General features: G+C 33.8%; 3 protein-coding genes across 7 annotated transcripts in view; 2 read left to right on the forward strand and 1 right to left on the reverse strand.

Moving 5' to 3' along the window:
• Nucleotides 1-311: 311 nt before the first annotated feature.
• On the forward strand, nucleotides 312-2,537 carry LOC115445725. Its single transcript, XM_030172112.2, has 4 exons — nucleotides 312-657; nucleotides 941-1,078; nucleotides 1,719-1,920; nucleotides 2,282-2,537. Exons 1-4 carry the CDS (start codon nucleotides 441-443, stop codon nucleotides 2,436-2,438), a joined length of 714 nt encoding a protein of 237 aa, XP_030027972.1. The 5' UTR covers nucleotides 312-440; the 3' UTR covers nucleotides 2,439-2,537.
• Nucleotides 2,538-4,138: 1,601 nt separating this feature from the next.
• On the forward strand, nucleotides 4,139-14,435 carry LOC115445724 (2-acylglycerol O-acyltransferase 1). Of its 2 annotated transcripts, none has more exons than XM_030172110.2 (5): nucleotides 4,139-4,302; nucleotides 10,350-10,577; nucleotides 12,072-12,515; nucleotides 12,923-13,122; nucleotides 14,044-14,435. In XM_030172110.2, exons 1-5 carry the CDS (start codon nucleotides 4,274-4,276, stop codon nucleotides 14,199-14,201), a joined length of 1,059 nt encoding a protein of 352 aa, XP_030027970.1. In that variant the 5' UTR covers nucleotides 4,139-4,273; the 3' UTR covers nucleotides 14,202-14,435. The 2 variants fall into 2 exon arrangements, with proteins under 2 accessions (XP_030027970.1, XP_030027971.1); XM_030172111.2 differs by lacking the exon at nucleotides 4,139-4,302 and adding an exon at nucleotides 10,042-10,228.
• Nucleotides 14,436-15,017: 582 nt separating this feature from the next.
• Nucleotides 15,018-16,990, reverse strand: part of LOC115445721 — a 30,700-nt gene continuing 28,727 nt past the window's right edge. For 2 of the 4 annotated variants that reach the window (XM_030172100.2, XM_030172098.2), the window contains one exon: nucleotides 15,018-16,788. In XM_030172100.2, the coding sequence (XP_030027960.1) occupies nucleotides 16,601-16,788 (188 nt within the window). In that variant the 3' untranslated portion in view covers nucleotides 15,018-16,600. The remainder of the gene's footprint in view (nucleotides 16,789-16,990) is intronic. The other 2 variants (XM_030172099.2, XM_030172101.2) reach the window with 1 other exon arrangement.

Here is a 16,990-nt window from a genome sequence, read left to right on the forward strand (position 1 = left end):
ACAGAGACAACTAAACAAATATGTTACTCCTATACTCTATCGCGTAAACTCTGTTCAAAAACCACGTATTTATTCAACATAATGATCTTAGTAACTGTTTGTAAAATATATTTTTAACTACATATCACATATGATTTAAATCAAAAACAAACGTTCAAATCATACTGCAATTTTGACAACAGTTAATATTAAATCATCAAAATTAAAAAATAATGTTTCAATGCTGATTATGCCTGGCGGTTTTTAAACGATTCAAAGAAAGTCATGCAACATAAAATAAGTTTTAAAATGTTCGTAGTAAGCTTGATTATCCTATAAATATCATATTTAAACGGCTGATAAAAATAATCCTTTTTTAATTTTTTGACAATTCGTTTAACGGTTGCCGTGGATACGAATTTATTATTTATTTTGAAAGATTTTTTTTCTCGAACTAAAAAATGGATTCCGTAACTAGCACGGATGACTTGAATTTGGAAATGAAAACTATCCAAGAGAATGTCCTGTTGGACATAATTAAAGAATTACGCAGTGAGAGTAAATTATCAACAAAACTGAAAGGAAAAGTGAATAGGATAATAGCCGAATGTGACCTCACGCATCACTCAAGTCTTCACAAGATGAGCACTGCTGATGAAAGCACTTCTACGTTATTAGGTAAATCTATTTCTCAGTGTAAAGACCAAGTGTGAAATTGCTTTTTTTACCTAAGGTTTCATCATTCTACCTGTATGTGTGTATATTAAAAGTATTCTCGTTGTCCATTCTGATCAGGAGGATAATGTTTTCATGTAAGCACTGTGTAGTGGAAAACTTATACTTAATTACTAAGTATATTCGAATATTTCGACAGGCCCATCTGAAAATCTTTAGTGGAGGCCTATGTTCAGCAGTGGACTTTATGTAGCTGATGATGATGATCATATCTCCCTCATTTCAGGATTCATGCACCAAACATCAGCCGAGTTGTCATATGAGGAGCAAGCGGAACTCAATCAAGCAATTATACAGAAGATACAAAACAAAATACCCACACTCACCTCAGAGTTGGAACATCTGAAACAGACTGCTGTTAATGGTATAACTATTCCTGTATGGATGCTTTGTCGTGGCTGGTATGAAGTGAAGAAAAACAAGAAACAACACCCATTCTCTGTATCTGTTATCATCCACTGTTAATAGATATAGAGAATAATTTGCTTTGCATATGGCCTCACATTGTTTTTGATTCTTGAGCCTAGAGCCTCACAGCATTTAAAATTTCTACAGATTAATAGAAGTGCTATATAATCAATGTACACTGATTACATAACAAGCAACTTTTATCAAATTCTTATTCTCAAAAATAAATTGACAATCATTTTGTAAGTAAAAATAGGTCCTTCAACTTCATGAGACACCAGTAAGAGAAAAGTCTGTGCAATTGTCCAGTACACCTCCCGCTAATACCACTACCACCATACCTCCACTGACTGCTAGTTCTTTTATCACCATTTGTGTCTAACTTCACACCGGCCATGATCAAGCAGCTGTACTGTACCTATTATATGATTAAACTAGTTACACCTGAATGTTAAATGATTACTGTGCACCTGACTGAGCAGACACCCCACCCCATGATTCTAGACATACCGGTTGATGTTGTTGGTGCAGTAAGTATTATACTGTCTTTTAACGAGGTAGAGCAACTGAGTTATGAAAACAACTTTTTTTGACAGGCAAAAAGTCTCGCAAGGAGCAAATGAAAGAACTGCAGGAAGGTCTGGATGATAAGCTGAATACGCTCCAGGAGCAGGAGAATGAGAAAGTGGAGCTGATGATGGAGTGGCTGAACCACCGGCTGCAGGAGGTCACCAGGTTCAATGACAGCTCCAGCGAACTGCTCACATTGAAGACTAGGGTCTTGGAGCTCAAATCTAAGTATGTTTATGTTTATCTAGCTGTTTATGGTTAAATCAACGTATCACACACATTTTAGGTTTTCACAATAAGTAAAAGGCATTAAGCTATGTCAAATGTTACCTAAATCAAAATTATGGTATTTCTAGTGCTAAAATTAAGATCCAGGTATCAATTGGCCTAAAAGAGGCTCATTGTACACTAATCTTAATTAACAGCCTGCTTACCATAGCAGATAGATATGACATGAAAGACCATGGGTTCAATCCAATATAGCCAAAAGACTTAGTTTCTGGTACCAAAAATACAAGACATTTTACTCAATGTGACGTCATTAGCCATAATCATATGCTTCTTAATGGTTCAATTCTTATTTTTTCAGGATTCTACATCTTCAAATTCTTCAAAACATTTTCACCGAAACCAATCAATCTATAAAGGCGTATAGTGAAGTACACAAAGACCTTAGAGACAGCATAAAAGAAACGGAGCAGAGAATAAAAAATTTCAGAGATATTATAGAAAGTGATTTCGACTGATATATCGTATTTTTATATAAATGTTTAGGATCTAAGTATTTTACGAATAATGAAATTATATGCGTTTATGGCAGGGACATGACCTGGAATATGAATATACAATAGTTGCTGTGAGGATACTAGTTATCTATAGAGGATACAGAAGTATTACACTCGCCAATGTGTAGTAAAATGCTCAGTCGCACTCTCGATATAGAAGATTGTTTTCGGCCAAAAAAAATATGGACCCTATTTACATGATTAGTTAATTCGCTAGGTTTATGTCATCTGTGGGTACCTATGTGTTCAGTTATGAGTTATGACAAAGTTTTCGGCATTACCTTCATGGGGAAAATGGAAACCAAAGCAAGTATTGTCACTGGCAGTGTTACTTAGATCCTTAGGAGTAAGGATTTTCGAACAAGGCAATATGCATCCTATTAACATGGACGTTAAATAGCCTGTGTGTTATTACGGGCGAACTGTAAATATATGTATAATTCCATTGTATTAAATTTAAAAATAAAAGAATGCCTTTTTATACAAAACGTATTTATTATTTTATATACTAGCAACACTTCAAATAGGTATATGAAATTGAAAAAAAACTATAAAATTGTATACCTACCTACAACAGTAGGAATATGAAGTACATACTATATAGGCACAGGAATGATGCAAATTCTGCCTTGCTTCTAATAGTCATGCGGGGGCAAATAAGAGAAAGATATTACGAATTGATAGGAAAGATGCATTAGACCGTGATTTGCGATTCGCTCTAGTGGGTTCGATTCCAGCGCACTAAGTTATAAAAGTGTCTACGTTCACGTAATAATAATAAGATCTTTTTAGGCATAATATGTCTGATTTTAGATTTTGATGTCTGAAAATGATTTTAGTGCCCTTGGAAACTATTTCAACGGAATTCCGGAACTATGGAATAAAAATTTTTGTCCCTTTAAACAATTGATTTGTTTTATGAAAAAGTGGAACGAATATGGTCTAAACATCTAAACTGGAAAGTCATTGATAAAAAAAACGATAGAAGAAATTTTATTATAGAGCATACTATACAAGTATGAGGTAGATACCTATCTATACTTATCATGAAATATTGCGAATAATTTATCTCATTCAAGATTAATCTTATACCTACGAATTACGATATATAGTGGCTCAGTGTAGTTAGAGGGGAAATAATCTGGAGTCCAAACATCACGATTCCCTAAATCTATCTTTTTTTTCTAAGGCCTATAGCGATATCACTATTCTTCCGATGGGAATTTAAGTTGCATTTAGGACATCCAGAACATCAGAACAGTAATAAAATCATGCTTTATTTTGTTATTGTACGAATGAAAGCAATAAATTCTGTCAAATTGTCAGCAATATATTGCGCAAGAACTAACTGCGTACGGCCTAGCTATACTTCAATAGGTCTACCTAGGTACTATCTAGGTAAGTACCTACACGTGCAATTTATCGAAAGTCCTACAAGCTTAATTTGCTGAAGTCAAGGTACTACTTATGATTGTTTTAAACATGGTAAAAATTTCTTACTAAAGATAATTTCTGCAAGTTTTCTTACTATCCTATCCGCTTATCACTACGCTCTGTAGCTTTCAATTCCGTGAACCATATCGACTCCAAAGGAAACAAAAACAATGAACCCTTGAAAACGGATAAAAAAATCGCGTGGGTAGTTCCTCCAATGTATTGAATTTGCAATCTCCAATTGACAATGATTCACAATAATCAGTCCCAATGTAGTTTATTTAGTTGTGGCTGTGAACGCATGGCGCGCAGACGTGACACAGTTTTATTTTCGGTGACAAAGATAGGGAGTTGCGTGCGCGATGATTGATACACTACGTAAAGTTTTTAGGTACGTATTATTCATTTTATAAATTACTATATAACTACTATGTATTTCTATTAATCGATTGCAAAAACTTATAAAGCGCCTGAGCTGTAACAATTGAAGTTTGTGATAAATTCACCCCCTAACATAAGGGTCGAGTTACGATATTTTTACCCAATATGTGGACTATTTACACTTCTCTGCTACTTAGTACAAAGCCGTAAGCATATATTATGTTACAATATATAACCAAACATATTTTAAGGTCACCGTGATAAGGTGCTGTAAATATATTTATCAATGCAGTGGTTATTAGAAATATCCAATTAATTTGCTTCCATACTTTCCATCCGATCCGCAGAAATATGTTTACAAGGAGTTAGTCTTGATAATAAATTGCTGTTTGTAATGATAACTACATTTTTGTGTAGGATGGTGGTCTTGCCGTGAATTGATAAGGCGATTATGGCATTAACAAAAAATATTGTATTCCAGTCGGATATGAAGTGTGAAATCGTTTATAATATTTTTTGATGTATAATGTTTTTATTGCATTAATTTATTATTATGGCAGACATGTATGCTCATGAAAAATGTGTTTACTGTATTAATTTATTATTAGGGTACCCCGTAGTTTTTTATACGTCAAGACATAAAGAGCATCTGAGAATATCAACTCTAAAACCCATTGAATTACCAAACTTCTGCTCAATGAACCTTGTATAGTGATATATCTTGGCATAATCGGTAGGATTATTAGTATCAGTGATAAAATAATGCATCAAGTCGTGCATATACCTTAAATTGTTTCTATAACCTAGTTAACGCCAACATTTAAGCTATAGGTTCAATATTTACAATATTATTTGTCAACGCTCCGACGGCGATGTTTGAACAGCTTTTTCGATATAATTAGCGTGACTTCTCGAATTCTCTGGGCCCTATAGTGTTGTGTCGCTGTATGGGAAATTTGTGTTAGATGTTAATTGCTCCCACGTGTTGCGTCTTATAAATTAAATGTGCTCTTAACTTTAATTGTTGTAATATAAGAATGTAATTTCGTCTATGTATAAAGTTGAAGGTTTGTTTGTTTGAACGCGCTAACCTCAGGAGCTACTGCTTCAAATTGACAAATTCTTTAACTGTTGGATAGCCCATTTATCGGCTATATAACCTCACGCTATGACTAAACGGGACGGGGCATCAATGAAAAAAATAACTGGGAAAATTTATACTTTTCAGAGCTTCCGTGGCGTGTGCTGCGTAAACGGTTAAAGTTTCGCAATAATAATATATGACAGAATTATTACTCTTAAATAGTTCTATAGAATATACTATAATAAACTCCTCGCCGAATGTGTGCCTGTCTGTACGCGATAAACTCAAAAACTACCCAACGGATTTCGACGAAATTTGGTATCTAGTTTAAAACCTTAGGAAGGACATAGGCCATTTTATATCCCTTATATAAACTTTTAACCCGGGCGGAACCGCGCGCAAAAACTAGGTAGGAATAAAATTAATAATCGGTTATTAATCTGCTAATACGCTCCTTCTCATGTTACTATTAACATGTAGAATATAAAGTTTACTATGAATTATTTTATAAATTTATAATATTATAAAATTATTAAATCATATATTTCTAAATCGGAAGATATGATATAATATTTGTCCCTCGCCCTGTATGAACGAACCAGGGACTTCGCCATTCGTAGTTGGCTAATCGCTCAGTACGTTACGGCTTTTGTTCATTAATCATAATCAAGCTATGCAGGGCCCGATGTAAAGGGGGACCAGCCGGCCAAATGCCCAGAACGGTAAAATAGGGGGCACCGGGCGGTTTCAAGGTTCTTAACCCGTTAATGGGTTGCCCCCAGGATAGTGACTTAATTCAAGGCCTAGCGCCTAAACCTGTTTACCCGAAAGTACGATGTATGAGCTGGCCCTTGTCAGGCTAACAAACGTATGTCATTAATAACACTTATTGTGTGAATGTAAAGGGCATGGTTAAATAGCTAGATCGGGCCCTAAAGCTATGAACATCTTTAAGTAAAGGATAATACGGATATCCGGTAGTATAGCGACTACCATACACAAGGTTTTGAAACCCGCCATAGTGTCCCACGTAAGTGTCGCGTTCCGGAATCAGCCTGTGTATATCCGATTCCAACAGGCCGGCATAATTGTGTCGACTGTCGAGGGGTAATCATCTCTCGTCAGGTGCAGTGAAGTCACTTTTCCGTGCACGTATGAAAAAATACGTAATTATATATCAAAGACTATTAGTATTCTAAGAAAATTGAATAAACAATTATGTGGAGACTGTAGAGAGATCAAATTATTTTCAACCTTCGTCCCCTAGTTGGTACTTGGTAATAACTAAGGAGTAATAAAATACGTAGCTACTTGAATAATAAATTGCTTATGTAGGTAAGAGGCCATTCCGACCTACCTATTGTTTACCATAACAATTGCGTTTAATAAGGATATGATCAGATGAAAAAAAGGGAACTCATTGTCTAGATATTTCTTGATATAGAAATCGTTTTATACTCAACTTGCGTATTGACTATTAATTGAAATAAAATAATAATATTTAGCGCATAAAGAGCATAACAGCATACTAAAAATAAGGAAAGTTCCACGAAGATAATGCATGTAATTCCATAAAGACAAGTTTAACTTTATAGGACATACTTGTAACACATGTAAGTATTTTTTATTTATTATAATAGATACAATTGATAAGATTCATGAATCATCAATAAATATTTCAATACAATCTTGTTCACAAGTAAGATTAACTTTGTTGAACCATTTTGTTATATTTAGGATAGATCCTTACGAATACGTATCTTAACGTATAATACGAATATGTAATAATACTCAAGGTAAATTATTATTATTAAGAACTGCTTACCATTTTAGAAGAAATAAAAGAGAATAATTCATTTTAAAATAGTTTAATGGCACAGAATACTCAGTAAAATAGAAACGCAGTGCGAAATAATGTTGAATATTTATAGGTATGGCAAAAACATCTGCAGAAATTATCATTTTATCAAATAATTTAACGGAAAGAATAGATAATGCACTTAAATTGAATGTTATTTAACAAATGAAGATCAGTTAATATACCAGGAAAATTACGACTTATTGGAAACTTATCTTTTTTTCAAAATAATATAAAACTTTAAGGAAAATACTTTTCATAACTGTAAAATAACGATCATAATATTTGGATGTGTTCCACTGCTATTTCAATAATAATGATAAGCTGCTCTCGTGTGACTCGTGTTTACAAGTATTAATTATTTTACTACATTGTTTTGAAGATAAATATATTGCAAACAAACATAGTACCAATTATGTCAATACCTACATCCATTTCCGCAAATTAAACACAAGTTTTGGCTTTACGGTGGACCAGGCAGGGTGGTCGCCCGGGGCTTCAGGATCTAGAGAGGGTGCCAAAGTCTTTAGAGGGGCATCACAGGCATACACTTGGGAACTAATAAGAGAACGGCGGAAAAGGGGCGCAAAAAAATTTAAAAAAATCACTGAGATAGCTACGCCCGGCTCCAGTAAAAGCGGTAAAACAAACATAATAATTTAGACAAAAGGAATAAATAATTTTGATTATTACTACCAATGAAGAAAATGAACTACCAATAAAAACGATGGATTGAATCAAATTACAATTCCAGTCTACTAAAGGCTATGTCCACGCTAAGCCTTAATTGATATAGGTACAGTCTTGTTTAAGCGTTAAGAGGTGCTTAAGAATTGCTTAAATAGCTGTCAAAAATATCACCGATTCCTAGTTTCAACCTTATTAAGAGGCAAGATGGCGGATTTTGACTTTCACTTGATCGAGTAAATTTGTGTTTTGACTAAACATAGCTTTGCGAATTTTTTATAAGACTGATAATGGTCAAATGTGTCTACGTTGCCACTACTAAAAAGTATAAACTTCATAGTTAACTAATATTGTATTTAATCCTAAGGAGTTGTGAAAGATGTCCCAAATAATATAAATAATGTATTCGATAAGATAACGCTTATACTTTCTTGACTGATAAAGTTCAGTAACCATGATAGCGTATGTTTGAAAGGTTTTTATAACGACTCGATTTTTATGGCAATATTTTATATTAAGTTTTATTTGTTATGATTTTCCAAATGATGATTAATGTGGCAACGACATTTGAACTCCGTTCCACCTCACGTTCCTCATGACTCAATGAAAATAATAATACTATTATACTTAGTAACGAAATACGTGTAGATGCAAAGGTTAGCGGAAAACAAAAGGTATCTATATAATGAAATGTATTATTTTTATCTCTGAATCTAGTTCTTTGTAATAGTATGAGATCATACGCATAAAGAGAATTATAAAGGAACAGTAGCTTATCATTCTCACAAAAGGTAGTGAAGTATTATGACAGAGATACCTTAGTACTTAGTAGGTATTTTCATTAATTTAATAAAATAATTGATAATTTAGATAAGATATTATGTATCGGTGGAGAAGGGTCCATATTACCTGATTCGTACCTTCTTCCCTTTCGTCATTTATGTGAAATCTAATTATCATTAAAACGATTTGCGGACTGCATTTATGAATAACATTTATAAATAACATTATAATATGTTCTCTTTGGAAAAATCTCACCCGTTACTGCTGTTATTTATACATACTTTTAAATGTAGTTAAAGAACCTTAGTATATTTTAAAATGAATTACAACAATTTCATTTCAGCTGCTAAACCATGAAAGAAAGGAAACAACTAGTAATTCTACCTCCTGGGTATTAAACTTTTTATCGATTTAAAAATTAGACCAAGACTCTATAGTAAACGGAAAAAGAATTCCAAATTTTCAACCTATAAGACCAAAAATAGTTCCCATTTTCAATGATAGTATATGTCTGGTCTTATGAGTTGTGTTTAACACTCCAGCCCAAACTGAATGGGTACCTAATAATAATTTAATTTAATTGGTTATGAATTACCTATTAATTCATATTATGTGCTTTAAGGATATTCAGATACATCTGGACTTTCCTCCGTCTGGGTATTTTTATTAGTAACTGAGTTGCTCCTTTTCTAAGGAAGGTAAATACATATACTAAACCCAAATTCTGCATTTATAGGTTATGCACCTTCCTTTTAGCATAGCAATATCTATCGTGTAAATAGTTAACTGTATAACTTCGTCAGCCTTTACAAAATGTACAGATTTCATATACCTGCATAGCGGTTTTAACAATTTTTTGTTTTGGGTTGACAAATAAAGTGGAAAAATATTTTTTTCTCATTTATTTAGTGAAGTACTTGAATAATTCCTATAAGGACGAACAGTTGTGGAATGTTTTTATTTTCTCGACATATCCTGGAGCAAAAATTATTACAAAGAAATTTGCACGCTTATCTAACAGTTCTCAATATTATTATCAATGTCGAAAATATATAATATATGTCTATGAAACCGTAGATAATAAATGGAAATGATGATTCCAGTGGGCCAAAGCCATATTCTTATTAGAATTGGAGCCTTGTCGTGGCACAAATAGGTAGTCAAAACCAAAGGATAGTCGATCAATAGTTTTATGAAATTTTATAGGAAATAAAGGACACTAAATATTTCCTTAATAAAAATAGGTAATAATCAATATTTTCAAGTGTATCCACAATATGCCTTGCCGGCTTCCATGACATTGACCGCCATTGCGTCAGGGCCGACGGCTTGTCTCAATCATGATACGAGCGGCGAACGTACCGCGCAGTGGCTGCGTGCAATAAATTGAATAAACAAATATACTGAAATTAAATTGGTTATAAAACGATCTATTGATTACGTTTGACAGTTAATCCGTGAAATTAATGAAGACTTGTGAGTTGTGACAAGCCAAGAAAATTAAATAGGCGTTATGTTACCACGGTAATTAATGTATTTTTGTCTATTTCATGTAGTATCTTCATATCAATAACGAACCGATTAGTCTTAGTTGCTTCGCACATGTTATGTTTATATTTAACAGGTTTTTTTTCTTTATTTTCAGTAAAATATCAGATTTGCTGGGTGTAGAATGGGCGCCGCTCGACATCCCGATGTCGCGGCGTCTGCAGACCCTGGGCGCCACCGCCTGGATATGCTTGGCGCTGTTCGGAGAAGCTCTCGCTATTTACTTGTTCATTAAGCTGGTGTATTCGGATTACTGGTGGCTAGCTATCTTATACGGCTATTGGATGCTAAACGACATCGAGATTTGCAACAAAGGAGGCAGAACGTAAGTACGTTGCGTTTAATTAATAAATACAATGATCCTGCTATAGGTATCTAATTTACTTATTGCTGCCGAAGGCAAACCAGCTAACAGCCTACCTGATGATAAGTGGTCACCGTCTCGCATGGATGGCGGCAATGCTGGGGTTCAGCAAACCAATACCTACCTACCGTGAAAATTTCTTTCAATTAATTTTTTTATATCACTAAATATATTTAAAATACTTATTAATAAGTAGGTAGTCCAAATAGTATAATGCCGGGGATTTGTTGTGCCTGGAAGCCGTTTAGGTAGTGTGTACAATGACCTATATAAATTTGAGCATAGACATGTAATAAGCTAATAAATCTGGTATTGTACCAAATAAGTCGATCAAGTAAAATGATATGCATTTCCTCGTAATGTAATATTATGGTTTGTGGCTTATATCTCGTTAGATTAAATCCGTCTAGAATTAACTTACGAAAGTTGAAACATTAGAGAGAGCAATTTAATACATGTGTTTGTTTTGTTTGTAATGGACCTAACCCACCACTTAAAAATTCAATGATAAAATAAACTTTACCAATATTATATGCGTCGTTATGAATTGTGTATATAGGATCAAATACGGATTTCGCAACACACCTCACACATAAATAAAAAAATATTATAGACATGTGTGACCGTCGCGTCAGGCTGTTTGCAAGGTGAACTAGTATCTGAACATAGCGCTAACTGCACCGTATAGCACCATTTTTTTTTCATAAAATCGGAAGTAAACAAGCGGTCAACGACAACAATTATTTTAGTCAATACTTCGAGCCTTTTTACGGAGTCGATCTTACTGAAACTTAGAGGAAACCTAATAGCAAAATTTACATTTTCCCGGCATTCTAATACATAGAGGTACCCTGATTGGACACATCCAATTATTTAATTAATTGCACATATAACTTTCCACAACGCTATACCACTAAAAATATCTTAGGAGTTTTAGACCTATGCCCTGCTTTTACGCAGTTTAAATTATTATAATCTCAAACCAGAGATGATTTCATCGGTAATTGGTGCGCTCGAATATATCTCAGACAATAAAAACGAACTCGAAGCGCATTTAGCTTGACCTATTTAGTTTGAAATGGCGGCAATTTTAAAATATTGTATTATGAATATATCACCAGGTTTGTGGTAATATATTTAAAAAAGGTGGTTGGTGGGTGGTCCGTGGTTATTATTATCGTTATATTAAAATTACATGTCTACTATAATAGGGAGGCAAAAACTAATTAAACATATATTTTTTGTACTATTTTCACACGTTACACCATTTTATTTACATGTAATATAATATAATAGTGTATCTCTAATTTCCTTTTTTACGGTGTACATGGGATCTACAATTTATACTTTGTCAATATTTGATCCGTTAGAACCACATTAATAAAGTGTTGGCTTCCTTTTGGCAACGATTTACTCTTTGCCCCTAGTTTTAATCCTCCAATGCTTACGTTTCAGATTTGAATTTGCCCGCAACTGGTCGTGGTGGCGTTACTTCTGCGACTACTTCCCTATCACACTCGTCAAGACTGCCGATCTGGATCCATCGAAGAACTATCTCTTCGCGTGCTATCCACACGGAATCTTCTCTTCAGGAGCATACGGTTCTTTCGCCACCAACGGCGCAAACTTCCCCAAACTATTCCCTGGAATGTCTGCCCATCTCATAGTTCTTGGTGGGCATTTCCTAGTACCATTTTTCAGAGACCTTATATTAGCTTTAGGATTATGCTCATCTTCTCAAGAAAGTATACTGTATTTACTAGATCCAAAGAGGTATCAGGGTAACTGTGTAGCGATAATGGTGGGTGGAGCTGCTGAGGCCCTCGACTCGCACCCGGGGAAGTACAAAATAATCTTGAGTAGAAGGAAGGGGTTCATCCGTGTCGCTATGAAGTCTGGGTATGTTGATTGTTACTCATATTTATTTATTTTTACTTTTTGTTGTAATTTTAAATAATAAGCAGATACTATTATGTATCTTATGTTACATTGACATATCTTTTTCGCCTCTTTCACGTTTATAAGTCTAAAAAAATATAATTCACTAATAATTTATGCAATTTAATTAATGTTAGTGATATACAAATTATCGTCATAGTAATTTTCATCCTGGCATGGCAGGCTAGTTCTAATGTAATGTTTACCAACGAGAAACGTGGCGTCTCACAACTGTAAAGAACATGACGACTTAACTTTATGAAAGTACACTCGCTAAATCTAGTTGTTACTTAACAAAGCGTAGAGGAGTTCCTAAACATGATATTATACCGAGAACTTAAACTGATATTCCAATTCATAATTTCCAGGGCATCGTTGGTACCGGTATTTTCGTTTGGCGAAACCGACGTGTTCCGTCCAATCGACAACCCTGAGAACGGTATCCTCAGGAGGATACAGGAGAAGGTTCGAGTCTGGACGGGCATATCTCCCATGTTTCCTCTGGGAAGGGGTGTCTTCCAGTATTCCTTTGGAGTTGTGCCTATAAGAACACCTGTAACCACTGTCGGTGAGTATGAAAAAAAATATTAGAGTAGATTTAGAAGAATGAATTATCTAAGCTACGATGCTCGGTAGAAAAAAAAATTACCTAAGAAAATAGGATGCTGTGAAAGCTCTTTTTTAACATGAATATGCAGAAACAACTTTTAATTTTAATACATCAGATCAAAAATGCAGGTATGAGGTATCAGTACCTACTTATGGTTAAAAAAATTCAAATCAAACCAAAGAAAAAGTCACTTTAGATAACATACTACTTATTCGAAGTTATTGTAAAATCAATAGAGTTGTTAATTGACTTCGTATTCTGGTCGCAATTCATCGAATCATATATTTGCAAAGAACGGACGTGCAAGCAATGTTTAAGGTATAGAATACAATCGTCTCTCTGTCTGATAACATATTTTTTTAGTAACATTTATTTCCATATGACCTTATAACCATATTCAATGGATGTACATTTGTAGCTTAATAAAGACAGATTTAAATTAAAAGACCTTTAGCTTCTCGAACGAAATGCGACTACAGAAAAAATACAATGTACGTGCGATATGTACGAAATTGCTTAAATATTAGGAATGAAATAATGCTTAATTATTACAATTCCCAATTTTAATGTAAAAGGTTTCATGAATAAAAATAAAGGTTTTTTAATAGATTTTTAAGAGGGTTAATCAAGTATCTCCCTGATTGCTCTAAAATTTTCACACCCATGGCATAGATTCCGTAAAATCTGTATTATCATTTAAAATATGACAATAAGTAACCATAGACATTTAATTTGAGTTTTGATTAGTGCAAGAAATGAAAAATATTATCTCAGCTGAGCACTACACATACTACACATACTATTTCCTAATTCAGTCTAACACTATATTATCTTCTACTTTAAACAATAGTACTATACGATATATTTTAATTATTTCAGTTGGAGAACCTATGGAAGTTAAAAAGAACTTAGAACCTACAAGCGAAGAGATAGACGCGGTGCACGCGGAATTTTCAAAACGTCTCACTGAATTATTTGAGAGGGAAAAGTCCAAATATCTTAAAAATCATGAAGGAATACATCTAGTCATTACATAAAACTAATTCACAGATCTAGAAATAGCATAGATGTTTCTAGAACTACATGTACATTGTCAAATTGTCGACCATTTTGGATTAGGGGCTCAATTTTCGATTGATAGACGTTTACAGTAAATGACTCTCATTTTAACAAGTTCCCTTTAAATATTATATCAAAATTATAAAGTTATGTGTTAAAATTTATCCGGTGTTAAATAAATCTGTCGTAATAATTAATATTTTTAACATTAATAATTCTATTGTGTTCAATTGTGCCTTATATAGTACTGTAGGTTATTATATTGTATAAGTAATACATGGCGAGAGCGTAAGTAGTAAACTTATTATTCAGTAAATCTTCTTGGCCTAAATTTGGACCCACCGAGGCTAAATAATATACGCTATCCCAGATAAAACTCTTAATGAGGATATATATTTTTTTTAATAAATTACGTGCTTTCGACTATGTAATATATAAAACAAGGCCATACCACAGAAGATAAACCTCTTTAATATATAATAAAATATACGTAAAATGCTTCTTTGTGCTGGAATAAAAACTACTTTTATGTGGGTAATTGCAATTTTTTGCAATGAATAAATCTTACTTATTTTCACTAAAACGTAATGTAATTTACTTCGTTATATGATTTTCATGCTTATTATAGAGACTGATTGTTATAAAATTATAGCAGCAATAAGATGTTACTTACTAAGTTATGTTTTTCGTAAAATAATGTTATTAAATAATGATTTTTCCCAAATACGTTTTTCAAATTATTTTTCGTATAAGTTTGTATGAAAATTTTTCTAGGAAGTAAAAGAACAAACTCCTTAGTTTTACCATTTTTTATTTATTTTATTATATTTACATTTTATATACAACGTTAACATAAACGAATGCGCATGTCTTAGCCCACATGCCTCCTTGAGCATAATGTTTGTCAAAGTTGACAATTCATGAAAGATGTCACATTGGCTGCTGTCAGAATGGGACATAATCTAAAATTTAATCGGCTCTATTTTAGTTATCGGAAAATCAGTATAGAGATACAAAACATTGATCAAACAGAATGTCAACTTTCACGTATTCCCAACTTTATGCTTCCTTTGATGCTTTGTAAAGGTATTATTATATTTATACACAATAATATTATACAACACGAGCGGGAATGATACAGAATATTTCGGGCATGGTACTACGTTAGTGTAAGACCTGAGTGCCCGCTCTAGAAGAGCGTGTGGTAAAGCGGAACGTGCAGCACGACTATTGACCCAGTCACGTTTTCATGGAGGCAGCTGAATCCCACTTATTTAAGGTAAGACTCAAACTCCATTCTTGTCAATTGAGATATTCGGTGCACGCTTCCCGCAGAATGAGCTTTCACTCAGGAGTTACACCTCTTACGAGTTACAAAACAGAATAACAAGGGGACATTTATTAGCTCTTAAATTAGAATCTAACCATTTCAAACGACGGAATAACGTAGTAACACGCGGGCGTCAGTCCTCCCGCACATTGGACAGTCACTCGAAAAAAGAGCTCAAGAGCAAAATCACTAAAAATACATTTATATCGCTCGTATATTTCTATACCAATTTACGACACTAAAACATGTGTTATAATAAAACTTTACGATCAAAATAAACTAGAACATCCACAAATCCGTAACGAATCAACTGTCCACTATTGAAAGCGAGGAGCATTATGAAATTACTCGTGAGCTCGCAAAATAAAAACGCAAACTTAACGAAGGCCGAACGAAACCTAAATGGCTATATAGAAGAAAATGTCGGTGTGATTATCGATTCTCATGTTACTGGATAAACTGGGAACAGTACGTCTCACACTAAATCATACTGCGTTCTACCGAAATTACAGTCTTAAAGAGGGCAACGTGAAAATGCCTTAACAAATTACACGAATGTCATTAGTAACACAAGAGAAATTTATCAAAGAATTACAAAATCTAGAAAGTTCCTAGTTGTTAATCCAGTTTCTCGTAAGATATACGATTATGTACCTCTTAATCTCTATCATTGTAAGTTTGATCCCAAGAACGTGTAACGTCTAAGATAATCCGTGATCGTCTTTGAGTTTTTGGATTTTCACGGACTAATTATTGTCAAAATCGGTGTAATAGCAGAGTTGCCACATCGTAGCGAAGTATAGTATAGTATATAATAAAAGTTATTTTAGAAGACCTAATAGTTCTATGCGAGGACCAGCCTCTTCAAAATATAAAAGATGAACAGACGTTTAACTGAAATCTTTCGCAAAACAAAAATAATTGGACTTGAAAGATTGGACAAATTAAATAAATTCTATTTTGATTTGGCAACTCCGCCATTATTGTAAAGCCACAAGGCCCAAGGCCGATAAGTCACAACAATGTTGAATATGAGTGCGTGGTGCCTCACGCCTGCTTGGGATGCTGAGCAGGAGCAGGCGGCGCGGGCTTGAAGCACTGTAGTAAGAATGCAGTGTACATTATGAACGCTATCGATAAAGCTATCAAAGCGTACATAAAAATGTTCAGCTCTGGCTGTCTGAATCTGTTTTTGCGCAGCCATTCTAGTACTTCCTCTTCTGACATCAGGTCGCCTAGAAATAATAAAAAACCTCAATGTAATTGTCATGGCATATAAAGCTGATGATTATTGGCTAGCTTTTACAGACTTGAGGCTAATAGGGGACCGGACAGGTATTACCAAAACATCTGAAATTCAGTTTAAAGTAAAGTTTGTAATATTAAAAATATTATCTCATATTTGTTTTTGTAAAAGAGTTGTGATTTGTATTTTTA

The sequence above is a fragment of the Manduca sexta genome, chromosome 20, assembly GCF_014839805.1.
Source record: "Manduca sexta isolate Smith_Timp_Sample1 chromosome 20, JHU_Msex_v1.0, whole genome shotgun sequence".
NCBI lineage: Eukaryota > Metazoa > Arthropoda > Insecta > Lepidoptera > Sphingidae > Manduca > Manduca sexta.

Excerpts from the sequence above, each read along its gene's own strand:
- LOC115445724 (XM_030172110.2), top strand. The coding sequence starts at position 4,274 with ATGATTGATACACTACGTAAAGTTTTTAG. Across the intron at positions 12,516-12,922 it reads CGTGTCGCTATGAAGTCTGG|GGCATCGTTGGTACCGGTAT; the intron begins GTATGTTGATTG and ends CATAATTTCCAG. Across the intron at positions 13,123-14,043 it reads AACACCTGTAACCACTGTCG|TTGGAGAACCTATGGAAGTT; the intron begins GTGAGTATGAAA and ends TAATTATTTCAG.
- LOC115445725 (XM_030172112.2), top strand. The coding sequence starts at position 441 with ATGGATTCCGTAACTAGCACGGATGACTTGAATTTGGAAATGAAAACT. Across the intron at positions 658-940 it reads AAGCACTTCTACGTTATTAG|GATTCATGCACCAAACATCA; the intron begins GTAAATCTATTT and ends CCCTCATTTCAG. Across the intron at positions 1,921-2,281 it reads GTCTTGGAGCTCAAATCTAA|GATTCTACATCTTCAAATTC; the intron begins GTATGTTTATGT and ends TTATTTTTTCAG.